The sequence below is a fragment of the Phocoena phocoena genome, chromosome 15 (genome assembly GCF_963924675.1).
Source record: "Phocoena phocoena chromosome 15, mPhoPho1.1, whole genome shotgun sequence".
In the NCBI taxonomy this organism is placed as follows: domain Eukaryota; kingdom Metazoa; phylum Chordata; class Mammalia; order Artiodactyla; family Phocoenidae; genus Phocoena; species Phocoena phocoena.
In genome coordinates, this window is record NC_089233.1 from 8,493,826 (window position 1) to 8,520,435 (window position 26,610).

The window sequence follows — 26,610 nt, forward strand, 5'->3', positions numbered from 1 at the left end:
TCTGCTTGACCGGAGTAGGTGCTCAATAAAAATATGTTGAATAAATGCAACTTTTAAGCCAAGCTAAGCAGTGGCTTCTGTGCATGGGAGGGTTTGTGAATATGGCCCATTCCTGCTTCTTTGTTCCCCACAGGACGGAGGATATTGGTTCTCAGGTCACTCAGAGGGCACAAAAGGAGCCCCCTGGCCACTGCTGCCCATGCCCAAGGCCCTGGCCCAGGCCTGCCGGCCCCCACTCCTTACTCAGCTACCTCCCGCTGGCCCAGAGTTAGTTTGAAGCCAGGAGACTGTGTCCCAGAGAAAAGAAAACAGAGTTAAGGGGGCGACAATGCCCCATTGCGTGGGGTTAATTCTGAGGAAGAAAACAGGTGTATGTTAGTGGGAGGAGGAGGCAGCCTGGGAGGGGCTGAAGGGGGTGCCAGGTGGAAGGTGTGGAGGCTGTCTTAGGACCCCCTGCTTATGGGGGTATCTGGCGGGGGGGTGTCCCAAGCCTGGCAGCCTGGCCTCTAGCTCTGATGTGAGAACTGAGGCCCGGAGAGGCACGCTGATCTCCCATGGCTGCCCAGCAAGGCCAGGGCAGAGCTGGGTTCAGAATTTTGCCTGTGGCCCTCTACCCCATGTCGGGGATCTAGGGCTGCAGGGTGATTTCCACAAATGCAGACCATCATCTCACCTGGAGACCCAGGCCCAGACCCTCCAGTCCCGGCAGACTGTGTGGGCAAAGCAGGAGGGACCGATTCCCCTCACAGCTGCCCCAGAGACCAGACTGCCGGTGCCCCCTCCTCCAAATTCCCCAGGGGACTGGGAAGTGAGCAGAGAGCTTAGTGAGAAAAGGAGAGGCAGACAGACAGCCGAACAGAGCCAGTCAGCTCACATGGACATCTCCCCTGCAGCCTGTGGAGAGGGGGTCCACCCGGCCCCCAGGCTGGCCACAGGCCACTCAGCAGGCTGGACCTTGAGATGAAGGAGAAAAGGACACATCATTGCCAGGAGATGAATGTGGGGAGGGAAGGAGGAGGGAGGGGCTCCAAGAGGGATGGCTGGAATCTTCCAGAGCTGAACTGCTTGCCTGCTGCTGTACCCAGACCCCAGAACCAAGCCCCTCCCCTCCATGGCCCTCAGGACGCTTCCCTTCTGGAGGCCTCCCTCCCCGCAGTGAGCCTGCACCTCTGCCTCTCGGGTCCCAACCCCTCCCCAGCACCTCAGTCCTAGCCTGAGCGCCCTCTTCCCTCTCCCAACCCTCACCTTCTCTCCTTCGGCGCCCTCCCCTCCCCGCACCAGGTGCGGTTGGTCGAGGACCCCCAAGGTCCCCGTGGCCCGGCCCCGGCCCTTCCGTACCTGGTGATGCGCCGCGGCTCCATGAAGCTGGGTGAGTCCCGGCGCCGCTTGCGGATGGGCGAGTAGCTGCGGGAGCGGCGCCGGGCGCGGGCGGCCTCGGCCTCGGCGTGCCTCGCGCGGCCCTCGCCGTCCTTGTCCCTGCGGGGCCCGGCCCGAGATGAGCGACGCGGCCCGGCAGCCCCGGCCGGTCCCGCCACCACCCCGGGGCCCGCACTTACCGGCCCACGGTTTTCTTGGGCGACGGCGAGCGGCTGGGGCTGCGGGCCCTCTTCTCCGTGGAGCGCGAGCGGGATTTGGAGGGCGAGCGGCTGGAGCTCCACGAGCGAGGGTGCGGGCCCGGGCTGCGCGACGAGCTCTTCCCCTCCGGGCCGCCGTGCCTGCCGTGCGCACCCGGGGACGGGGAGGTGCTGGCGGGCCGGGCGCGCGGGGGCCGCTCCTTGGCCCTGGAGGAGGGGCACGGCGACAGGGGGGGCTCAGCCGGGAGACAGTGGGCCCCGGGCAGGGGAGGAGCGGGCGGAGGGGGGCCCGGTGACAGGAAAGGGGGCTCACTTAGGGAGAGAGTGAGTGGAAGCCCTGGGGGGGGAAGGACTCAGGAGGGGAAGGGGTTCTATACGGTTAGTGCGGACGAAGAGGTTGTTGTGTTGGCGGTCGGGGAGAGGTTCCCGGAGGAGAGAAGGGGGCTCTGGTGGGGGGAGAGGAATCAGTGAGGAAGAAGCTGTTCCGCGCTGTCGAGAAAGAGTGATCATGGGGGTGGGGGGCGAGTAGCGGGAGGAGGGTGCTCTGTTGTGGGAGGAGGATCTGGATCTTAGCGCAGGGGCGGGTGGACAGGTCCGCTGCGGGGAGAGGGGTCAGTGGTGGGGCGCTCAGTGCGCGGGGAGGGGGTATGACAGGGGGCGGGGAGGGGAGCCCGGTGCGGGTCCCAGGGGCCGAGCCCGCTCACCGTTTCCCGTGCCCGCCGTGACCTCGCTCGGAGCCGGGCTCGGGCCCGGGGCCGGGGGCGTCGCCGCCCGAGTCGCTGCTGGAGCGGGCCCTGCTGAGCGAGCGCGACGAGCCCCGGGGCGGCGCGGGCCGGGAGCGCCGGCGGCCCCTGCGGCGGGGCGCGGACGCCGAGGACCGGGAGCGCCGCCGCCTCCGCCTCCGCCTCCGCCTCCGCCGCCGCCGCCGCCTGGCCGCTCCGCCGGCCGCGCGGCCTCCTCTGCCCTGCGACGACGGCGCCGAGCGCGGGCTCGGGCTCTCCTTCCCCCGCGCGGGCGGCGTGGCTACGCCGGCCTCCGCCTGGTCGCGGGCCCTGGGCGAGGGCGAGCTGGGCTTCTGACGGGGAGAGAGGCAGAGAGGGCACGTAGGGGGTGGAGAGGGGACGGAGAGGGCGACAGAAGCGGGCAGAGACGGAGAGACAGAGGAGACGGAGAATCCAGAGGAGGAGAGGCAGAGGCAGAGCCGAGAGAGGAAAGAGACGGGGAGAGGTTAGAGAAGCAGAGAGACAGAGCGGAGACAGGAAAGGAGGAGAGACAGAGAGAGAGGACAGATCCAGAGAAGGAGCAAGAGGCCGAGGGGGAGAGAGCGGGCGGGCGGGGTGGGGGGAGAGAAGGAGAGGGGGCTTTCACCGGGCCCAGGCCGGGGGCTGCCAGTCCCGGAGCATCGCACACACGGTTCCCCGCGCCTGCCCTGCCTCTGCCTCTCCTGAGTGTCCACCTTCTGGCCTCAACAGTGCAGCTCATGCAAGGTTCTCGGCATGCAAAACACAAGAGGGACGGAGCGGTGGGGTTGGGGGTGGGCTGTCAGGGAGGGGGAATCCAGGACGGGCACGGGGGCTGGCATTGCCCCCCCCCCTCGACGGGACGGAGGATCCCGGCAGAGAGAAGAGAGAGGGCGGGCACCGGGAGGCCGGGCCAGGGCCAGCCCACCAGGCCAGGCCGCCCAGCGCTTGGGGGTGGGTGAGGGGATGGAGGGGGCACACGGCACACAGATGGGGGTGGGGGCGAGGCGGGACAACTGAACTCAAAACTGAACCGAAGAAAGGGAGGAAAAACGAAATAAAAAACAAAATCCACAAATGTCATTAGATACCGAAATCAAAAACAATGTCTGAACTCCTGGGGAACTGACATTTTTCTGTTAACATTTTTTCTTTCTTTGTTTTCCGGCCCTGCAGAGATCTGTGGAGCTGTCAGTAGCACCCGACTGTCTTTCTGTTTCTCTCTTTTCTTTTTCTTTCTTTTTCTTTTTCTTTTTTTTTTTTTAAGTTCTGATTTTTTTAAGTCCCTCTTGGTTAACGTCCACTTACCAATAAAGTGGCACTTCCTCCTTTAGTAGGTAAGATGTGTAAGAGAAGGGAAAAGCGTGGTAGCGTAAGTTCATCATTAGATTCACAAAAATGCAAGAGAGATAGAGAGAGAGAGAGAAAAACGCAACCACCCCATTCTAGGCCAAGAGGAGGCCATGCCACCTCTGGAGGAAGGATTAGCAGTGCCCGGCTCCTCGGGCCTGAGCAGGCACCTCTTGGGTGACCACTGGATAGAGATGTCGAATGTTTTTCCAAAAGTGGAGTCAGGACACAAGCATCGGGCTACAGAAAACCAGAAAGGGCACCTGGTACCATCAAAAGGGCCCTGGCTGGGAAGCAGGGGTCTGAGAGCCTGCCACAATCTCACTGAGTGACCCTGGCCAAGTCACTTCCCTAGTCTGGGCCTTAGTTTCCCCATCCACAAAATGAGACGGTCAGGCTTTGCTTCGGGATGTCCCTTCCAGAGCAAATATTCCAGGATTCCCTGACCACCCTCTCCATCCCCCACCCTCCACAGAACTGACCCTTCCTCCTGTCCTTAGGCTTCCACCCAGTAACAGTTGATTGCACTTGTCTGTCTGTAAGTCTGTCCCCCATCCCTCCCCAGCCCCCAATCACCAGCACCAACTTGACTTGGAGCACCTCCAGGGCCAATGTGGTGTTGGATTCAGCTTTGTAACCTCAGTTTTTATCACAGAACTTGGCATCTAGTAGGGCCTCAGTGCGGTTTGCTGAGGAAGAAATGCCCTCGCAAGGGCCAGGGCCAAACCAGGGAGTCCTAGGAAAGGGGCAGGGTCTGGGTCAAGCTCTTTTGGCAGCCTTTTTGGAGGAGAGAGCAAAACCAGCTGCCACGCCTCAGGGCACCTTGCTGCCAGGGACAGGAAGGAGCGTGGCTTCCTTGGCATGGCCCTGGGTGCTTCCTGGAGGGAGTTGGGGTGTGGCGTTAAGACCTCTCTTTGCTAAGCCTGAATCCCTAGACAAAGAAGTCAGCTCCCTCTGGGGCAGAGCACAGCTAGCTTGTGATTTGTGGCTGCAGCAGCCAATGAACACCAGCCATAGCAGGGAGAGCCGCTGTCCAGAGCCAAGTGGGCCGTGAAGACCTGGGAGAGCCCTCTGTTCAGGGCAAGGGCAGACATAGGCAGGCAGAATGGATATCACTGGGTACCAAGGTGTCCCTTGAGCACTCTGACCTTCCTGATCACCAGCTCACCTCTGCTAGGAGAGACGGACGCTGGGCTGTTCCGCCACGGCCCCTCTGAAATGGCAATCCCTTCTCAGTAGACCAGGAGACACTTGTCTTCCCTAACACATAACCCCCTCCACCCCAGCAGGCTGCCAGTGCCTCACAGCGCCCAAGCCCCCAGAACTAGGTTCTGTCATCCAGCATCCTTTTCCCTCCAGAGGAGGCAAATGAGAAAGAAACCTCCAGGCTCCTGAGCGCTGAGATCCAAGCCCCCGGGCCAGACTCCCCGTGCTGAGCCGGGTGCTTCCTGCCTAGCATGTCTTGAAGTCCAAGCTCTTCCCTACTTCCCTCTCATCTCCTTCAAGCCAAATGGCTGTTAGAGCCCCAGATGATAGTAATTGGCAAAGTGGAACACCCTGGGCTTAGCTCTGATATGAGTTTGCTGTGAAACCTTAAGGAAGTGACCAACTCTGGGAACCTCAGTTTCCCCATTGGTAAAGCGGGGGATAGCTGGGTCTCTGCTAGGTGGGCCTGTATAGGGGCTGAGAGGTTCTTTTCAGAGGACAACCTTACTCATGGTCCCCTTACAGATGAACAGGGTCAGAGCAGGGCAGGAAGGCCTGGGGCCCCATGGGTATCTCCCAAGTGCCAGGATGGAGGAGGGTGGGAGGAAGGCTATGTTGGGTAGGGTGGCAGATAGCACCTCCCTGGGGAGACTTCTAGAGCCAATCTCACCCTTATCCACCCATCCCTCCAGAAGCCCTGGAGAAAGAGTCGCCGTGATCCTGCCAGAGGGTGAGCCTCTTCCCCAGCTTGGGTCTCATTCTTCCCAGGAATTGAGGGAGATCCGAGTCCAGACACCACGGAATTTCATGGACGGACAGGACTGTGGTGGCCAGGGACCTCCAGACATCCCCAGAAGCCTGCTCTCTGTGACTCTTGTCCCTCTTGCCTCTTTCCCCTGGCTAATGCCTATCGCCCCCCAACCCTAGCAAGAGGTCACCACCTCCAGGAAGCCTCTCCTGATCCTCACCCTGAGTCGGGTGCTCTCCTCTATGATCCCACAGACCCTTGTTCCTTCCCTTAGTATGGACTCTGCCAGGCTGTGCCAGGGCTGGGGCTACCGTGGCCAGCGGGAGCTCCCCATCCACAGTTCAGCTCTTCCCTCTCATCGTTCTGAGTGATCTTCATCAGTCCTCCAGCCTGACAGGTGGGGGCTGTGAACTCAGGCCTGCCTGCCTCTCCCCTGGCGTGGACACCAAGATGGGGCCTGGTATGGAGGAGTGCCAGCATGTGCTGGCCTAGTGTGTGCATGTATGAACGAATGAGTGAGTGCGTGGATGAAGGACCTCGCCTGCCTCTGAGCCCTGCTCCCAGGAGCCTGTCTGCTCCTTGGTACTACCTGCTACCTGACATCTTTTGCTCATGTAAGACATTTTTGAGGGGAAAGGTAACAGTAGCAAGGGACAGGGTGCTTGCCCAGTCCTGGTGTCCTTAAGGACAAGAATAAGTGAGCATCTGGAACAGCTACCCCCTCTAACTCAGCATCTGAAAATCCTATTTCGGGGGCCCTGGTCACATCAGGTACTCCTCAAAGGCAAGGCCTCCAGTCCCGCATCAGGCTGGGACGGAGTCTCCTCCATCAGACCAGCGGCACTTTCTCTCTCCCTGAACAATGTCCTTGTCTGCCCTCCAGCACCACCCAGGGATGAGGGATGCTCTGGTGGGTGAGCTTCCTGGAACCTGCCCCTGGGACCAGCATGGGGGGAGGACAGGATGAACAGCCAGGCTTTTTCTTTTCAAAGCTGAGGATGGAGGCCCACTGAGGCCTCACGAGGGTTGGGGTGTCAAACTTCTGCAGCGGCTCCCAGGTGGTACAGGGAACAGTTTAAAGGGCAAGGACGGGGAGATGGGGCCCCTGAGGACCTACTCCTCATGTGTACCCTCAGTGTGGCTGGATGAGCACCGGGCTGGGAGTCACAAGTCTCAGGATCCAGGCCTGGTTCTCCATCAACATCCTGAGGGCCCCTGGCCCCTACTGACTGTCCCTTCCGGATCATCTGCACTGAGGGACCACATTTAGCCCACATTTGGAAGATGGAAGGATGCTGGGGGACTGAGGGAGCCCCTGACTGGGTTGGGTTGTGGTCCAGGCAGGGGGGTGGGAGAGCTGAGCATCCCCTCCATCTCTCAAGTTGCCCCCACAGAGACTTGGCTAGGTAGGTCATCTACATCCGGTACCTGTTCCTGGCCAGCTCACCTCACCCCTGAAGTTCAACTACCATTACGCCCAAAAGATGGAGCGGTGAGGTTCAGTCCTAGTGCCAGCTGCTGCACCTGCCACCAGGGCAGGACCGTGGGAGCCCAGCAGGCGCTGGAGCGGGGGACAGAGCTCTTCCCTCAGGCCTGACCTCAGCCAGAACTTCTCCCAAGATCTGGAGGCCAAGAGGCCCAGCACAGGCCCTTTCACCATCACTTATTGCCCAAGGTGGCCCAGGGGACTGGCAGGCGTGAGGGTGAGGGGCTTAGCGGCTACTCCAGACAATAGAAATCAAACTGGCTTCACCGCAGCATACAGCTCAGGAAGGGAACACAAACTCGGAATGCTAAACCACACAGAAATGCATTCGGACACCAAAATGAGAAAGAGAGGGCGTGAGGGAGGCTTGGGGGATGGGGGCGGGGATGGAGAGGAAGAAGAAGGAGAAGGGGAAGGTGGGAAAGGGGGGAAAGAATGAACCAGAAAAGTTGTCAGGAAAAGTCAAGAAAACTAAATGACAAACCAGGAAACACAGCTTTGTAGCTCATTTGGAGAAAATGCAAGTTACAAATGAGTAGTCATTAAAATAAAGAAAGAAAAAGGGAGGGGGAGAAAACCAACCAGAGCGAGATTGAGAGATTGAGAGAGAAAGAAAATCACATTCAAACCAAGCAGAGTGGCGGGGCTTATCTGGAGATGGGAGCGGCGCACAGCGGAGCCGGGATACCTACCTTCTCAGTGGTCAGGGACGGGAATGCAATAATAAAAAAGAAAAGAAGGTCTCCGCATTGGGAATGCAGAATCGGGGTAAGACAGTGTCTCTAAGCTTCACTCCCCCTCTGAATCAGCACAGGGCAGCCATACAGCTTTCGGTCTAGTCCCCGGAATGGGAGGGGGCTCCTGCCCAGCCATTTCTGTTTGATTCTTTTTTTTTTTTTAAACCCACAGGCTCCAAGAGCCAACCTTTCCTTAACCTTCAAACAACAGAAAACCTCCAGAGGGCATGCAGGAAGCAGCTGATGGAAACAGAACCACAGCATGGGTGAAGGAGGGGCTGGCAGCAGGGGGCAAGAGGCCCAAGTCAGGGGAGAGAGATGGCCAGGAAGAGACAGAGAAACACGGGGAGAGAGACAGACAGACAGCAGAGAAACAAAGGAACAGAGGCAGAAGGAAACAAAGAGAGAGGCAGGAAGACAGAGGGGAAGGTGGACCCAGACAGAAGAGAGAAAAGCTGTTTAAACAAGGGCTATCAGACCGGACAGATGGGGTGAAAGGGAATCGTGCATTTAAAAGGGAAGGCAACCACAGATTGAATTTGGAAGATTGGCTCAGCCTCAAGTCAACTCCCCCCGCCCCCCCCCCCACCCCCGGCTTCAGCGTCATTTTAGCAAAATGTATCCTTCCTGTCTTCTGGCTTCATCCTGGAAGAAATGCCAAGATGCCCGTTCCTATCCTGACTGCCCCACTGCAGCCGTGGTCACTGCTCTTTCCTGGGGGTTGGGAGGGGGGGAGGCTGGGATGAGGCAGGTCAGGGAGAGTCACGGGCACCTCTTCTTGGGGTCATTCTAGGCTCCCCATTAAGTGATGAGTTTTGAGCCCAAGGCAGCCACCAGAGACAGCCCGGGGGCCTTGCTCGGGAACCTCCTCCGCCATCCTCACCAAACAATGAGGATTCCTTCAACACTTCAGATGCTAGGGGCAGGCGCAGCCAAGCAGGTGCAAACCCTGCACAGCCTTTCTGGCCTGTGTGCTGGGAGGGCAAAGCTAGCACCAGTCTGTGTTCTTGGGGGTGGGGGGAGGCAGGTGAGACCGGATGGAAGGACTTGTCCCGTGAGGTCGTCTGACTCTTCTGTCCCACGTTGTGTGACTTTGAGCCACTCTATGCCTCACTATTTATTTCCCTATGTAGTGTGTGAACTGTGAGGGCGCAGGGCTCCCTGGGTCTCTGAGGCAGCAATCGTGTAGAATCGGGAGAGTTGGGAGCATGCCCTTGACATCTGGCGGGGTCCTCAGGGGGAACCTAGGAGCTGAGACAACCAGCAGCCACCTCCCACGTCCTCCTCCCCTTGCTCAGGGCTCCTGGAGTGTGTTTTCTATTGACAACTCTCCCACATCTTGGGATCTACCTCTAAAAAGCTGTGTGACCTTGAGCTTGTCACTTGACCTCTCTGAGCCACAGACAGCAGTAAGCAGCAGAACCCAGAAATCCCTTTGGGGCTCAGCCCTGGCCTGGGATGGGACATCTAAGAGATGTGTTGGGAGCTAGCACCCTGCTGGCCTCAGTCTCAAGCCCAGGATGGACTTTTTCTCTTGCCCGGGAATATCTGGCTTTGAAGCCCTCACCTGAGTTAAACTCTATCAGGTGCCTTCAGCTCCCTCCTCTGGGGCCTCCCAAGGATCTGAGGCCTGGCAGGAAGGGCCTGAGCAGCCATCTTATTCTAGATGGAACTGAGGAAGCTCAGGACTCTGGGAAGCAACCTGGGTGACCTGGGACAAGTCTCTCCCCTTCCCTGGGTCTCCCAGCTTCTCTCCAAGGTTCCTTATAGACTGAGACACAGAAGCACCATCTGTACCACTTTTGTTAATTTAAAAGCTGAAGCAGTCCCAGCTCATGCCCCGGTGTTGAGGAGAGGGCTGGCTGCTGCCGAAGATTTGGCAGGAGCTATTGGTGTGGGAGTCGTGTTTTTAAAGTTATCTTCCCTTTTAAATTCTGATTACAAAGGAAAAAAAATACAGAGAGACATGTATATGACTAATGTTCAATTGAGATTCAAAAACCATCTCTGCATTAGGAGGAGAAGTTCCCACAGTAACACGCACAGAAGCAAAATTCTAGAACCACATAGAAGATAGAAAAAACAAAAAACAGAGATACTTTGCATTTCTGTACGTTACAAAAGGGAAAAAAGAAAGAAAAGAAAAGAAAGGGGGATAAAAAGGGAAATACAAACAGAAACAAAATAACAGGAAAAGTTACATAAACTTCCCCACCCTCTTCCCTTCCGGCTAAACAAGGAATGGAATCACAATATTACCACGTTTCAAATGGGAGGCTAAAAAAACAAACAAAAACATAGACGGGGTTAAAAAACGGTGAGCTTTTTCTTTTCCCATTTGTTTCTCTCTCTCTTTTTCTTTTTTTAATGGTAGCGTCCAAGAATACCACCCCACCCTCCAGTACTTTTTCCCAAAGACATTTTTGGTTAATGGCCAAGTCTGTGACCCCCAGCCCCTATCTCACCTCCCTGGAATGAGAACTAGGCTCGTTTTGCTCCTCAGAAAGGATCTGCAGGCCAAGAGGGGATCAGGTGAGGGTGAGAGGCCTGGGATGTTCTGAAGTCCCAGACCTCTTAGGGCCCAAAGGGTAGGGAGAGGATTTGGGGAGCATGCTTTGTGAGAAGAGTAACAAAGTGCTGTCTTCTAGAAAACTCCCAGGGCGATGCCAAATTTGGTCCCAGTTTTTGGGAGGGAGACAAGATGGCTGCCGAGGCTTCCTCCCTGAGGCCAGAATCTAGGCCGCCTTCCCTGGCTGCTCTCTCCTGCGGGTTTACTTAGTCGCTATGCCATTTTGTCTGTGCAGGCCCTGGGCCCTTGGGGGGTACTGCTCAGGCCTCCAGGGCAGAGGCGGGTTGGGAGGGGACGGCCCTGATCGAGAGAAACTGCATTTCTGTGCCTCTCAGAGGATGTGAAGTTCCCACGAGAAGGTGTTTGGGGCACTGTGCTCTTCCGGCTCTGTGCCCATGGGGTTGGGGTCAGGGGCGATGTCTTCTAGGTTTGCCCAGATTGGGCATCATCTCTGTGGCGTGTGGCACCAGTCCCTGTCCGGGCCGCCCTCAGCTACCTCTGTGAGCCTTCTCCCACTCCTAAGACAGGTCCAGGGATATGGGAGGGATCCTCCCCACGTGGCCCAACGAGGTCCCTTGGAGCTCAGGTGCCTGGCACCCTGTCCAGGGGGGGCAGTCTCAAGACAGGGAATGTCAGTAAACAAAAATTGATCTTGAGACTCAGAGCTTTTTGTCAGCTGCCCTTGACTTTCCTCCCTGAGGCCTTGAGAGTAAGGGTGTTTGAGAAAAGAAAGGGAGTGAAAGGAAACAGCCAGAAATCAAAATGAAACTGACCAACACATACATGTTTGCTGCTGAGACCTGAGGTCTGGGGAGGGGCAGACTCCCCCCTTCCTGCTGAGGCTCCTGGGGCAGCCTGAAGATCTGGGGTGGGGGAACCTGCAGGCCTGCTCACCTCCATTCCCCTGTGCCCATCCAGTGCCCCTGCCAGCACTGCAGTCCCCTCTCCCTGAGGGGACTCTACCCTGGACTCTAAGGCTGACAAAAGGGGATGTGGGCCTCCCCACCGTCCGGGGCCTGGGAGAGCCTCCCACCCTGGCCCAGCTCATCTACCTGGGAAAGGCTCCGCCAGCTCCTAAGGTCACCACACCTGCCTGTGGGTCTCCAGGAGTTTATTCGCCTCCTGGGGGGTGGGGGTGTGTGGGGACAGTATCTCTGAGGGAGCAGTGAGTGTGCTGGGAGATGCCTAAGGAAGGATGGGCCATGGGAAGTGGAGCCCACAGGTTTGAGACACCTGTCCAAGTGTGGGCAGTGCCCGGGAAGGGACAGATTTCCCTTGGAGCAGGGACTTTAGAAATGCAGCTCTGTGGCAGCAAGGGGACTGAGATGGGGGAGGGATCTGGGAGAGGGGTTATGAGGGTTTTGAGGGAGGGCGGGCTTTCCATGGGGGTAAAGGACTTTGTGGGGAGAGGGAGGCTCAGGGGCCAAGTGATGCCCCAGGGAGGTCCTGACTCTTGAATCCTGTTCCCGATTGTGACTCCTACCAATGTCCATGCTCCCTCCCACCCCAATATGCCTGAGGGAAGAGAGACAGGAGGCCTTGTTTCCTTTCCAGCTCTTTACCCAACAGGCTGAGCGCCCCTGTGGTCAACCTTCTCTGGCCTTCAGTTTGCCAAGGTCAAGGGTTCAGGAGCCCCTCACCCTGACACCAGCATTCCTGGCCGCTCGGGTGCAGGGAGGGGCGCCTGGGAGGGGGGAGCGGCCGGCCCCGCCCCCGTGACGCACTCACTGGCCCCTGCCCCGCGGCGACCCGGCCCGACCCAGCTCCGCCCCGACCCAGCTCGGCGCAGCCCGCGCGGCGCGGGAACCCTCTGCAAAGCCAAGCGTACGTACATCGAGCGAGCTGTGCGCCGAGCCGGGGCGGCCCCCGTGAGCTCCGCTCCGCTGCCTGCTGCCGCCGTTCTGCTGGGGTGACCCCCATCCGCTGCCGCCGGACGGGGAAGGAGACCGGCTCCCGCTGGACCGCTGGCTGCCCGTCTTCCGCCCGTCGTCTCGGTGCTTGGGACTCAGCCTACGTGGGGGGAGCCGGCTTGGGACGCCCCGTGTGCAAGCGGCGGTGCCAGGCTCGAAAGGTAGCCCTACCCCCACCCCACCCCCGTCCCCCCACTGTGCCGGGAAACCCTGGCATGGAGAGAGCAAGGCCCCAGCCCTCACACTGCCTCGGTTTCCATTCAGGGTCTGGGGCGCCCTTGGGCATGGGCAGCAGCTCAGCCCTGGTGAATTTCTACCCACTGCTGAGCTGTCTGTCTGTCAGCCCCGCTCCCCAGCCCTGGGGATGGGGGAGTGTTTAAACTGCAGGTCCCCTCCCTCCAGCGGAAAGGGAGCTCAACCACACCTGAGCGCGCCCAGTGGCCCGGGGCCTACCTGCTAGGTGATCTGGAATCACTGTAACGGGAGGACAGCGAGGGACTGTGGGAGCTGCCGCTGCTGTGGCGATGCGACCTCCGGCCTGGGGACTCTGCATGTGGCCTGGGAGAGAAATCAGGCTGTACTCGAGTTCTGCCCCACCTCCCCAGGGGGGATCCCTGTGAAGCCCTGATGGAAGCCTCTGCTGACCTCCCTGCCCGCCGCTGCTGCCCCCATAGTCTCCCCCCAGCCCCCCAAAATAGTCTCTTACGAAAATAGCCTCATACAAAAATAACACAAACCCTGTCCATGCTGGGCAGAGTTAGTCCATGTGGTCATTTGTCAGAATTAGGAAAAAGGCATCCTTTTCTGTAGACAGTCCCAGCCCCCCAAGACCCCACTCGCCCCTCAGTTGGTGTTCTTGTAACTGGGATGCAGGGGAGTCACAAGGACTGAACTTGAAAGGACCCTGGCCTGGGAGGCCACGGGTCTGGATTCCAGCTCTGCCACCGACTCATGGGGGCTCTTGGCTTCCTCTCTGGGTCTGAATTTTTCCTTCTGGGCAGCGGGGACATGAGCTATCTTCGAGGGCCTGATTCTGTGATTCTAGAAGGCCAAGTTTTCTGGTTGCAGGGTGGGGTGGGGGGTGGGGGGGAGAAGGGGAGCGGGCTGAGGGGCTGGAGACGGGGGGAGGGTACTCACCTCTTCCTTTCTTTGTTCTTTTCTTTTCTTTTGCTCTTGGGGCTTCGAGATCTACAGAAAGCAGAGGCTACTGTGACAGCACAGCCTGAGCCCTGAGCTGGCCGGGGGAGGGCGGGGCCTTCGAGCTCGGAGCTGGCTGTGTCCAGGTGTGGATCTGAGATGTGTTCCTCTCTTGTACCTGAGACTCCCTGGCTGGCGTGGGCTTGCCCACCCCACCCCACTGCTTTTGCCCCTTTTACTCTGCCAGGCCTTATTCCCTCCTTCTCCTCTAAGTCGTGGCCTGGATCGCCTCCTGCCTGGGCCCCAGCTGCTGTTCCCTCTGGCAGTGCCATAGGCGATGTGGCTCTGGCCCCAGAAGGAGGGGTGACCTGCCCTTTCCTCTGGCATTGGTCTTGGGATAGGCCCCTCTGAGGAGTTGCCATGGGGGGGGGGTGGCCCCTCCACACCTCATTTGCGTCCCCTGTGCCCCAGGTTCCCTCGGATGGGGCTCTCTAGGGTAGGGGCCAGGCCTCCTGCCTCTCTGTCCCCTCAGACTGTGGCCCAGCCTTGGGCCAGCTCACCAGGGGTTTAGGAAAGAAATGCTTTCCCTTGGACATGATGACCTTCCTGCTTTGGGGTTACTCAAACCCCATCTCATCTCATCCAGCTCTCTGGGGCGAGCCCCACAGCCCAGCTCCTTCTGCCTTTGACAAATGGACTGAGAAGTTTCTGATCAGGCTTCTAAGGTCTCACCCCTGTAGGTCTCTCAGCCTCACCCTCCCTGATGCCTGCTACCCTCCCAGATTCCTGCTCAATCCCTCTAGTGTGAACAGATGCCTCCTTCTGACCAAAAAATGAGGTGATGCTAAGAAACACAAGAATGTGTTTCACACAAGAGCAGAGTTGGGTCGGGGGCAGGCCCAGGAGTCCAGAGGTTTGGGTTCTAGAACTCATGCTGCCTGCTTTGGGCCTCAGTCTCCCCCTCTGGAGCTGGTCTGGCCCTAGCTCACCTCTAGGTCTTTCCCAGGACTGATGGGAGCGGGACAGAGGATCTGTGCAAGCGGTTGGTGACCACTGGGGGGCAGTAGGGGCCCACACTGACCCTGAAGGACGGGAGAGGGCTACAAGGGGGAGAGACAGGAAATTGGAGGGACAGGAGGAGGTGTTTGTTTAGGCTCCTCCCCCACCTTGCAAGTGGCCGTGGGCAAATTCTCACTGCCGGAATGGGACCAGGGACTCTGCCCCTCCCCAGGGCTGCTGGGAGGGGGTCTGGCTCCAACGTCAACAGTGGGGATGTGACTGCCCCACATCGTCCTTTCCTCCATGGAGAGTTTTCTACTACTTTCCACACCCCTACCTCTGCCTGGGTTCCGGCCTTACACCTCCTCTCCCCTCTGCAATCCATCCTGAACAAGTCACTGTCCTGCTCAGAGTCCCCTGCTGGCTCCCAGCCCCACCTGAGTGGAGGTTTCATAGCCTGGCAGTCAGGCTTGTTGGGGGCTGATACCTGTCCCCCAGAAACTCCACCTGTAGGCATAGCCCGCTCACTCCGGCTCCTAACCACTGAGCCTTCCTAGCTCAAGAACGTCCTTCTGCCTGTCATGCCCTTTCCCTGCAAACCTGGGGTCCTGATGCTTCTGCCTTCCCAACTGGCACCTCCACGGCTGCACCCCTTGCACACTGGACCAGTATACTGTGTTGTCTGGAAATTCTCGGGGCCCCCAAGGTGAGGCTGACTCATGGGGCAAGCAAGGGTTGCAGTTGGCCTTCCTCCTCCCCCCCCCCACCCTCCAGTCCCCTGTCTGGCTCTGGGGAGGAGTCCCTGGAGTGGGAAGATGGAGCAGGACAGGACCCTGGCAACACCCCTCCCATCATGGCTTCCTCGGTCCCTGCAGGGGGGCACTGGCCTCTGTCCACATCCTCCTGTCCTGCCTCCAAAGGGCGCCACTCACCTGCGCCGCCTCTTCCTCCGGGACCCAGAATCAGACCTGTAGGGCCATAAAAGGGCTCTCCTGAGCATGCCTGGGGTGGCCTGAGGACGGGATCTGCACAGCATTGGTCGTGGTGGGGGTGGGGCGGTGGAAGTGAGGGGAGGCCCCAGGGGAGGCCGAGGGTACCTGTCTCGGCGGTGTTTCTTCACATTCTTCTTCCTCTTGCGCAGGGGTGAGGAGCTCCCACAGCTGCGGACACAGTGGTGGTGGGGGGTCTAGTGAACTGGGGCCCTGGGATGAGGGGCGGTGGAAATGGCTGGGGAACCCCGGGCGCCTGGGGCCTCCAAGCTGGAAAGGGGATTCCAGGGCTTGAAGCCAGCTGCCACTGTACAGAATGAACCGAGGCCCTGAGGGTCCACAAGGTCCCTAAGGGTAGTTGATGGAGCTGCCTGTGTTGTCCCCTCGTCACTTTCCAGCCTCCTGGGCATTGTGAGCGAGGACTGTTTCAAACCCAAAGGTTAGAGGCTCCAATGATGGAATTTCTGGCCTCTGTGGGGAAAAGCTGGCATGTTGGCCCTGTCCAGGTCCAGGCCCTGGGGTGGCAGGTCTGCAGCCTCTGGGGGATGGCCTTGGATTCTCTCCCACCCACAGACATCCTCTCCAGGCCCAGCCCGTCCATCGCTGACCCGCCTTCATTACTGACCTGCACTCGGAGTCTAGTCTCCTCTTTTTGCTGAGGGCCGGGGGAGAAAGAAGGGGAGACAGACAATTGGGCGGGGTTAGCTGGGGCCCCAGACATTGGCCAGGGTCTCACTTAGCACAGGGGAGAAGGCACATAGGCACATAGAGACCGGGAACCACAGATGACACCAGCCAAACCCCTCCTCCCCTGGCCACTCAAGCTGGTGGTGGAGGCAGGACCCCTGGGGAGGGTGCTGGAGGATGAAGAGCAGGTGGACCGAGGTGGTGGTGGGGGGCTGCCCTGTTCTGGGGCAGGTGAGTGCCACTGGTGGGGGTGGGTACCCAGTGGGACGAGGGGCCTGGTGAAGGGGAGGGGCTCTTGGGGGGGCAGCGCAGTGAGGGAGAGGGATTCAGTAAGGGTAGAGGGGTTCAGCGAGGGGCGGGGTCCACAATGAGGCGTTGGCGCCTTGCCAGCCGAGGGATGGGCACCTGGGGGCCCCACCGTTCTCCTCCCATCCCGCGCTGGCCGGTGGCAGCTCTTACCGGCTTCTCCGGTGGCCGCCTTTCTTTTTCTTCTTCTTCTTGGGAGGGGGCGACGCCGAGCTGCTGGACCAGTGCTTGGTCCTGGGTGAGAAGGGGCGGGGGGTGGGGGTGGGGCGGAGGTGAGGGGGGAGGGGTGGCCCCATCTGCCCCCACCCCCCGCCGCGGCGGGCGCTGACCTGTACCCCCGGTGCCCTCGGTAGCAGGCGGCCGGGCAGTCGCAGTCCACCGGGCCGTCGTCCTCGTCGAAGGGCGCGTACTCCAGGTCCGGCTCGGTGCCCTCGATCAGCCGCGGGGTCTCCGCCACGCTGCCGGCGACAGGGACGCTCAGCACCCGCCACCGCGGCCCGGCCTTCCGGCGGCCCCTTTCTCCGCGCTGCGCACCGGGGCCTGGCCGGGCGGCAAGGTCAGAATGCGCCGGCACCGACCTTTAGAGGGTCAGGCGGGGATCTGGGGAACCCGACCGGGAGCCTCCGTTACAGGGCCCCAGCCTCAACGATGCCATATTTTGCAAAAGAGGAAAGAGTACGGAGCCCCCACCCCCTCACTTAGCCGTCCTCCTTCTGAGTTCTCACCCTCTGGGAGACCCCTCCTCCTTAGTGAGGCCCCTCCCCTCGCCGAGGCCCCTCCCGACACTGATTCTTTGTCCCTCAGTCTCATTCAATGCGCCCCAGTCCGCCCCACTGAGCCCTCTCTTCCCTCGTTGAGCCCCTTTCACTGATCCCTGCAGCCTTAACCCCAGCGTCCTATTCCAGAGGCCCCATCCCCTCCCCCGCTCCCCTTTTCCCTCACTGAGCCCCGCTTTCTCAGAGAGCCCCTTCCCCCTTTCTTAGCTGCCCCCTTTCTGATATCTGTCCGTCCTTAATCCCACGGTCCCTGAGCCCCTCCCCTGCCGGGGTGCCTCCTTCCAGCCCCTGCTGCATCTCTGAAATATTCATAGCCTCTCCTCGCCCTCCTCTCTGCAGCCTCCGGAGGCCTGGCGGCTCTGCTCCCGCTGCCAGGCTGTCATCAATCACTGCCCAGTGGCGGTCGGCACAGGCCTCTGCACTCTGCCCGCCCCGATGCTCCCCATCCATCTTGCCGAGCTCTCCGCTTCACTCAGCGGGGACCGCGTCATCTTGTCCCAGCTACCGGCTTAGGAGCCCCCAGCCATCTTCTGCCACAGATGTTTGCTCCCTGCGGGCACTTGGAAGAGTGGAGATTTTCCCTAAAGGCCTCTGGGCTTAAGGCAAGAGCAGGAACTTTGAAGCTGCAGATGTGCCCTCATTATGTACTGTCCCTGAGTCGCTGTGTGACCCAGTGCCTGTCATGCCCCCTCTCTGAGCCTCTTCTCCAAGATGAGAATGCTAATTATGTTACAGCGGTGCTGGGACAGTTCACTGAGGTCCCAGATGCTGTGTAACTTTGTTTTTTATTGAACACGCCCGGAAATAACCCTCCAAAGGCCCAGCTCCAGGGTGATGCGCCCCCTCCATCTTCCATTTTTCATTCTGTGCTGGCTTAGACAGTGCCCCTCCCAGATGGAGGCTCAGCCCTGGTTTCACCGGGCTCATCTTTTTCCTGCCCAGAGCGAGGGAGGCCAGGGCTTGGATGGCAGAGCGTTAAGGATGTGACATAAGCTTTGGATTCACACAGACAGGTGTGAATTCAGGCATGACCACGCTCACTGAGCCTCCAGCTCCTTATCTATACAACGAGGAAAAGAATATCCCAGCTTTGAGGAGAGGATTCAGTAAGATTCTGTGAAGCTCCTGACATGAGGCCTGGCCCGCGACCATTGTCGTGCACACACGGTCACCATTGCTAGATGGAGGGACCTCTGTCACACACCAACACTTCCTCTTCCAGGGAGAAAAGTGGTTTTGACACATGAAAGAGAAACAGAGCAAGGAAGGCAGATCACAGCTACAAGGTGAAAGGATTTTCAGGGACAAATCTGCAGCAGAGTACCCACTAAGCAGCTCTTGGAAGACTGAGTTTTGGATTTGAAAAAAAAAGAATGTAACCCATATCTGACAGGGTTGGCTAGCCTCGAGGCTCGTGTCAAGAATGTCATTGGGATCCCAAACGCTATCCTGGCCCTGGCAGCCTAGAAGTCACACAGGTGTGATGGGAGGTGTTTCTGGGGTGATGGAGGCTCATGTCATTCCCCTGACCCTGCAGAGCCCGCACATCCCTTCATTCAAACCTCTCTGCTCTTCCCCGTGCTCCTCTTCCTGAAGCCAGTGGCCTCCTACTTCCCGTCCCTGAAATCTCCAACTCCTGGGCCTGTCCCAGGGCCCATTGCCCCCACACAGCCCTCAGCCCTACAAACGCCTGACACATAAATCACAGTCTTTAGCAAAACTGAAGGGCGCCACAGACATCGTGTGGGTGAGCCAGTGGGAGGAGGGAGCTTCCGTTTATCCTAACACAAAAATGACGAAGGTTATTTACAAACTAAAACAGCTCAGTTTGGGCCCTGCCTTCTGCAGGAATCCTTCCTTGCCTCCTAATATCCAAGGTGGGTTAGCCACTGAATATAGGCCCTCGCTGGGCCCTCCTCGTTCTGCTGGCTGCACCCCTAGAGACATCTTTCCTTTATACCTCTGTCCCAGGGACAGAGCTCCCTGCCCTCTGCCCCATCCTCCCTCCCTGGGACCTTATCATTTGACCTCTCTCACTTTCCAGTCCTTTCTGGGAGGTTGACCTTGTCTGCTGGGAGCACCAGAAGACAGGCGTGAGGAGATCCAGGCTCAGGGAGATGCACAAGGTTTCAGAACCTTCTGGTAAGACTTTTCCTGGCAGTTCCAGGGGTATAAATGGGCCTATGCTGAGGCCTCTCTTGCTGGTTTTGTGCAGCTGGTACCCTTATGTCCACTTTGCAGGCTCTCCCAGGGCTAGAACACTGGGTTCTCCTGTCCTGACCTTCCTGGCTGAGAACATCACTAATAAGAATGTTCTCTAATGTTTAGATGGCTCTCCACAGTTCAAATCCCACTCAGAACCAGTTCCTGATTTAGAGAAATATGCACACCCCCACTTCAGAGATGAGAAAACTGAGGCCCAGAGAGGGAAAGGAACATGTCCTATTTTGGGGGACCTTTGATTAAGAATGTAAGTTCACCTATGCAATTGGCTTTGAGAATTCATGAGCAAACAGGACGGCCCTCGACTCTGCTGGCTGGGCTTCCCTGCTGTGGATGTTAGCTCAGCTGTCCCCTCCCTGGTCTGTAGACACAGTTGTGGGTGTGTGCACTGAATTCTAGATTTGTTTAGCATTTCCTGCTCTTAAGTTCACGTTTGTTAGTTAGTTTACTCCTCACCACGACGGTGGAATAGGCAGGGGAGGTGTTCCTCCCCTGTGACAGAAGGAACGGAACCCCACAGAGCTGACCAAAGTAAGCCCAGCTGGAGTCCACTGCAGAGGGACCAAGGGCAAATCGAGGTTGAACCCAGCACCGCAGGGAACACCTGCTGGACAGGCTTCCCAGGAAGGGCTCCGACCTGGGAAGAGACTGCGAGTCACACGCTCTTCCCTCTGACAGCAGTGTCGCTAATTAACTGGTCCTGTTTCCCATTTGCCAGGAGCCTAATGGCCAATTGACAGATGAATGAATCCAGACAGAAGAGGAGGAGGGTTCCAGGCAAAGGGGCTGCCCTCTCCCTTCACTCACTCAGCCTGTGTGCCAGGCCTGCCCGGGGCCGGAGGGAGGGGGCAGCGGTGGCAGGAACAAGGGCCTCTCCTGTAGCTCCTCGTGGCACAGGGCAAAAATATGACAGGTGCATATGATACTAATCTAAGGCAGGTGTCGCGTGCTGTTCTGAACACTTTACATATATTTATCTCATTCAGTCATTTAATACTCAACAAGCCTCTGATGTGGGTATCATCACTGATATCCTCATAGCAAAAATGTGAGGCGTGGAGAGGTCACACTATGTACAAAATCAGGGACGTGGAAAAAAAAAAACGCCGGCATTCGCTCATTGTTTTCGGAAGTAGCATAGGAATATTGTTTCCCAGAAACCCTCTCTCCCAAACATTTTGTTACATTACATAACTATGAAAACAATTATTCTTTTTTGTAAAGCATCCGGAGTAAACTTGAATGGTTCTGTGCTCTTGCAAACCAAGATGCAATATAATCTGATGTCCATATATGGGAGGGGAGGGGCGCTACATAGTGATGAGAACAATTATGATGTCCATATATGGGAGGGGCGCTACATAGTGATGAGAACAATTATTATGATGTCCATATATGGGAGGGGAGGGGCGCTACATAGTGATGAGAACAACTGTTCTTAAAGGTTGTCTATTAAAGTGAAACAAAGAACTGATAACAGACATCGAAGTAAAGAAAACATTGTATATATCCCAAAGAGGAGAAGATTTTACTTTTATCCCAGGAATAAAGTGGTTTTTAGAGGCAGCCTTGGATGATGGGGTATATTCGAACCCGTGCACAAGGGTGTTTCTGGCTGAGGGCCCAGGATGAGCAAAGGCGTGGAAGTGAGAACGTGCAGGACGTGGCTGCGAGCTGCCAGCAGGTCGGGCTGGCTACTGCGTGATACCGGGAGTGGGAAGCCAGGGTGGGTCTAGAGTGTGGAGAGCCTTGAGCGCCAGGCCAGGGAATCCAAGTATGATTGCCTGGAGGGTGGGGACCCACAGAAGTTTTCTGGGGGCAAACTAGGACTCCCCACATGAATCGGTTTCCAGACAAAAGCCATGTCCTCTCTCAGTGTCTCTGGGACCACACTCTCCATCACTTCTCTGCCAGATTAGAGTGCCGGCTGCCCCACTGTTCCCCCTGTGGTTTTACCCATCTGATCCATCTGCCAAAGGAGAAAGTCCCTAAACACCTGTCTGACCGCATCACACGTCTCAAGAGCCTTCCACTGGCTCCTACCATCTATGGGATCACACCCAGAACACGGCAGTGTGATGTTCCGGTGTCCAGTGTGGAGAGGAGACTGGAGGGGACTACTCCATGACCTCAGACTTCCAGCCTCCAGAACAGTGAAAAATAAGTTTCTGTTGTAGATCAAGGCACCCAGTTTACGGTACTGTGTTATCGCAGCCCGAGGTGCCTAAGACAGTGGTGGTGGCGATCATCCAGTGGTGATGTGCGTCTGCTGTGTGCCAGCCACTAGTCCTCACGCTTACAGTCACTGTTTCAATTAATTTCCTCTACAGTCCTTTGAGGATGGTACTAATATCTGCATTTTATAAATAAAGAACTGAAGGCCCACAGAAATCAAGGACCTACCCAAGTCACACAGCTGGGGTGTGGTGGAGCTGGGATACAGAGCTCAGGGGGTTAGTATTGAACCTAGAGGTTAAGACAGGTGGGGTGTCTGATGCCAGAGCACACACTCTCCCTCCGCTAGCCTGTACTCTGAACTGAGAACTGAAGACCTGGTCGGTTGCCAGGTCCACAGGAAGGCATATGACCAATCTGTCGCTAGCCCGCTGTCACCTCTCTGCCTCTGGCCTTGGGTTCAGTACCACAAACAACTCTTCCCAGCCCGGGAGTAATCCAGGCCACCATCACTGCTGCAGTCACTGTTTGCAACGCTATTTTCATACCATTTTGGCTGCGTGAGCTAGAAGAAGGCTTCTGGTCTCAACCCTTCCCTGTGTAAAGGAGGAAACTGAGGCTTTGGGGGAGATTGGGCAAACCTCACTGTTTTAGGCACCAGGGATACAGCAGTAAACAAAACTGGTAACGAACTTGTCCTCAATGTCTTCTAATATTCTAGCAGGATCCCAGGACCCTGCCAAGTCTATATTCTCCTCTGCTTCCAGAGCAGGAGTCCTCCTTGACTGTCAAGTCTTCCTGACACTGCCTCTTCCGAGGAACCCTTCCTGACCAACCACCCTAGCCTGTCTCTCTTCCCCCACCAAACACGCACAGAGCTTGAGACTAAGTTGTTCAAGTGGCCACATTGTTTCTTCTTGTCCACGGCTGCCAGTAATTCCCGGTTTCAGGTTGGAGGTTTGTGTTTCCACCCAGGGAGCAGGGGCAGTCTTTCCCTCCCCCCACCCCTGCCCCCCTCATAGCACCAGCGCAGGGTTCGGCATACAGCACGGACCTTCAAGGACTTTCCTTCTGATGATGGACACCGCAACCTCTCCATGACATCCTTCCTAATGTTCCCCAGTTCTTAAATGCATCATTCATTCATTCATTCATTCCAGGAAAGAGAAGATCAGGACTTCTGGAAAAGACTTGGGAGTCATCCACTACCAGGGCAGCGTTCCAGCTGGGGGATGGATGAGATTCCCCAGGAAGAAGAGGGAAGGGAGACCTGGGGGAGAGACCTGAGGACATGACAGATCCTTGCGGGGAGACAACATCGGAGAAGTGGGCAGAAGTGAGGGAGGAGCAGAAGCCATCAGAGGGGTAGGAGGAAACTCACAAAGAACTGAATCTTGGAAGCCAGGGGGGAAAGCAGGTTTCCACTGGGGAAGTACAGTGGTGGCATGCACCAGAGAGAGGCCAGGCCTGCAGAGGAGCCTGGGCCATGCTAAGGAGGGCTCAGGCAGCCACGGCCCAAGCAGGTCACCGGAGTCATGGGGGCAAGAAGCCAGACCTCCATGGCTTAAGGAAGTGGAGACAACGTGTACCACGTGCTCTGCAGAAATGGGGTGGAAAAAGGAGAGACACGTGTGGGCTGGAAGCGGGAGGAGATAGCAGAATTGAGGAAGGACGGGGAGTAGATTAAGAAGGAGCCCAGGAGAGGGCAGGCAGGATGGCAGGTTTGGGCTGGAGGGGCGGTTATCGCTGGAAGGACCCAGAGAAAGCGGCAAAGGTAGATTCCGGACGAGGCCTCCCGCTCTCACACTGGATGGAAGAGGAAAGGGTGGCTGATTTTCCAGAGGAGCCCTGGGGGGATCTGGGGGGACACAGGTCAGAAAGGCAGGACCTGGTGGGTTTGGAGGTGGTGCGGACAGCAGCGGGAGCATCTGGTTGTCGGGAGGTTTGAGAAGGGAAGGGAGGGAGGGGCTCGCCCTGCTGGGTGGTGGTGGGGACCTTCGGGCATCAGTGAGGTGGGCACAGCAGTTGTTGAGGGGTGCTGTGGGTTCTGGGAAGCTGGAGAGAAGGAGGTGGTGGTGGTATGACTTCTTCCCACCTCCGGGGAGGAGAGAGCAGGCCCGCTGAGCCAGGCTCCCCCAGATCACCCGCGAGCCCCCTACAAACCCGAGGCTGCCGTGACTCTGCTTCTTCTTTTTTTCTTTTTTCTTTTTGGCCGCGCCGTGCAGCACGTGGGATCTTCGTTCCCTGACCAGGGATCGAACCCGCGCCCCCTGCAGTGGGAGCGCGTTGTCCTAACCAGTGGACCACCAGGGAAGTCCCCCTGACTCTGCTTATGTTCCTACTCAAGCCAGAGAGGTGAGGTTGAGTGGGGTTAGGAGTGGACACCCCAACCCGGGATCCCCCAGCAGTCCAGAATTTCTGCAGAAAGGGCTTCCCCGCTGCCCGTCGAGGTCCATCTACTCCTGGCATGCCGTTTGCCCTCAAGACAACGGCAACAGGAAAATCGCTCAGAAGGTGCTGTCATTTTATTTTTGTGCCAGTAAAGGTGCACAGGGACTTAGGGACCCAGCAAGATGCTATCATCCAGCCATGCCTGGACACTTGCAGTCCCCGCCCTCCTATAGCAGCTGCTCCATTTCATATGGTTTTGAGTGGTTGACGGTTCTCCTGTAATCTGAGACAAAGTCTGCCTCCCTATAACTTCCCTGTTTGATCCAAAGCCCACCCGGGGGGCCACAGCACCTCAGTGCTCCTCCTGTCCTGTGACAGCTGCAGAGATGTGACCGCCACAGAGCCCATGTTCTCTGTACCCGATAAGCCTTTGGCTAAGCCAGCAATGGCATTGGTGCGTTAGTTCTTATTTTCCAGAGTCTGTGCTTGCTCTGGAGGCCACTTCATAGGTGGTAGTAGTTGGGGCAGAGGGACTAGCCTATCCGCCACTGACAACACGAGGGTGAGAACATTTCTCAAGTTCCTGATTCACAGCCCAGGATTCCCTGAGCTGAGATCTGGGGTGCCTCCCCTACCGCTGGGCGATAGATAGAACCCAGGGCCCAGGGAGAGGGCCTCGGGGATGCCCGGGTGCCCAGCGGCTCCTGCTCGTGCCCCGGGCCAGGCCAGAGCTTCCAGTGTGCAAGACCCATGCCCTGTCCTCCTTCTCCTCTTTCTCCCCCCTCCAGCCCCGACCAACTTAGGGATCCCTGGGAAAGGCCCCTCTGGCCCCCAGCTGCCGCCTGAGCCTGCACTCTCCCTGTGCCCTGCCCACCCGGGCAGCACTCACATGTGGCCCCCAGGCCGGTCCTCCCTGGTGAGCATTCCCTCCTTCTCCATTAGCATCTGCCGGAAAGTCCTGACCTTCTGCCGGGTCTCCTCCTCTGAGTACCTGTGGGGCACAGGGAAGATGAGAACTGCTGTCTTGGGTTTGGTTTCCTCCCCACCTGCCCGCCCCCCAGCCCATCCCCCCAGCCCTCAGTCATGTGGGCACTTTCCAGCTTGCAACGACCTGTCCAAGGTCACACCACCACCAAGATTCTCAGTGCTGGGGAGGCTCAAGGCCTACCCGTTTTGCACCAACTCAGCCAACCAATCAACTAAACAAACAAACTACCAGCCAATCAAACACATAAACTACAGGAAGTGTTGCTCCCAGAAGTGGGGAGACCCACCAGGGGAGACGGGGCCCTTCCTCCTGGCCCTCCCCCACCCCAGGGCAGGCCTCCCTCCCACGTCCAGGCTGCATTCACTCTCTGGAGACATTTTAGGGGACAAGTGAGACCCGTGGCCTTGACACATACATGGCCTTTTCTGCTTTCCTGCTTCAAGGACCTCTGATCCTCACAATAGCCTGGGGAGATCCTCGGCGCATCCCCGCCTCTGCAAGGTCTAGGCTGCCAGGTGGCTGGCCCAGGATCCCAGGGGTAGATCCATTGCTTCCCAGCTTGGGATGGGGGGTGGATGGAGTCTGGGCCTTGGATGGAAGCTCCCGACTTCTCGACTCCGCTCTCCCTCCCTCCCTGAGGCTAGGGACCAAAGCCCAGAATTATCTACCCCTCATCCTTGTTCCCACACCCTGGGCTTGGTTGTAACCTCTTTCACACCACCACTGTGACAGATGTCCATGCTGCTCCCGGGGTGGGGGGTTCTGTGCTCACCCAGCCCCCGGCCCTGTGCCCAGCACACGCAGCTGTCCAGTGGATGCTGCTGGTTGAGTCTTGGGGTCCCAGGCTCCCACCCTCTCCCCTTCCTGGGCTGCAGGTCATCGTCCTGGACAGAAAATGTGGTGACCAAATAGGAACCGAGGTCCCGTCTTCTTTGTCATCTGACCATCCACCCTCTGTGCACACAGCAGGCCCAGCCCGGCCCACTCAGCCTGTCCATGAAGATGGCACACTGTTCCCTCTCAGGGACCCCATCTCTTTTCTCCTTCCTTCCTCTCCTTCAGCAAGCATTTGGGATTGACCCTACCTTTTTGGAGAGCAATTTGGCAATTCTTTTCAAAAGGCTTAAAGAAAAATGAATACCGCTTTTGACTCATAAATTAACTTCCAGGTTTGCTCTGGGAAGTAACCATGGCTAAGCACAAAGATGTGACTCATGGAATGTTTACAGCAGGATGGATTCCCACCGCCCCCCACCAGGTTAGGTGTCAACGTTTGTGTTTGTGTTTCCATAGCAAACTGAGCTTCCCGGTTCCTGGCAGGTGGTTCGTGCGCTAGTCATCATCAGTCATCATCCGTTGACTCCTGCACTGGCCTGGGAGTTCCCTGAGGGCAGGGACCTTGTCTGTCTGAATTACGGTTGTGCCCTCAGCATCTGGCACCTTGCCTGCCACACGTGGCATCCGAAAATGTTTGATAAATGAGTAGATGGTGACGGAGAGGATTGAAGAGTTTGAAGGTGGAATTTTCATTTTGGAGAGATGGCTCTGGTGGCCATGTGGCTGGAGGAGAGGGAGGCCGGCCCTGGGCTACGGCAGGGGTTCAGTGGGGAGGTGCTGAG

At 57.8% G+C, this 26,610-nt stretch overlaps 1 protein-coding gene across 1 annotated transcript in view; it reads right to left on the bottom strand.

The window, feature by feature from the left end:
• The window catches only part of SRRM3 (serine/arginine repetitive matrix 3), a 32,296-nt gene that overhangs the window by 453 nt on the left and 5,233 nt on the right, over nt 1-26,610 (bottom strand). The window contains exons 2-13 of the mRNA XM_065893128.1: nt 24,893-24,994; nt 16,768-16,896; nt 16,592-16,672; nt 16,071-16,100; nt 15,554-15,616; nt 15,389-15,424; nt 13,458-13,508; nt 12,774-12,878; nt 12,243-12,420; nt 2,279-2,649; nt 1,557-1,781; nt 1,339-1,476 (exon numbers count right to left, since the gene is read on the bottom strand). Of these exons, the coding sequence (XP_065749200.1) occupies nt 1,339-1,476; nt 1,557-1,781; nt 2,279-2,649; nt 12,243-12,420; nt 12,774-12,878; nt 13,458-13,508; nt 15,389-15,424; nt 15,554-15,616; nt 16,071-16,100; nt 16,592-16,672; nt 16,768-16,896; nt 24,893-24,994 (1,509 nt within the window). The remainder of the gene's footprint in view (nt 1-1,338; nt 1,477-1,556; nt 1,782-2,278; nt 2,650-12,242; nt 12,421-12,773; nt 12,879-13,457; nt 13,509-15,388; nt 15,425-15,553; nt 15,617-16,070; nt 16,101-16,591; nt 16,673-16,767; nt 16,897-24,892; nt 24,995-26,610) is intronic.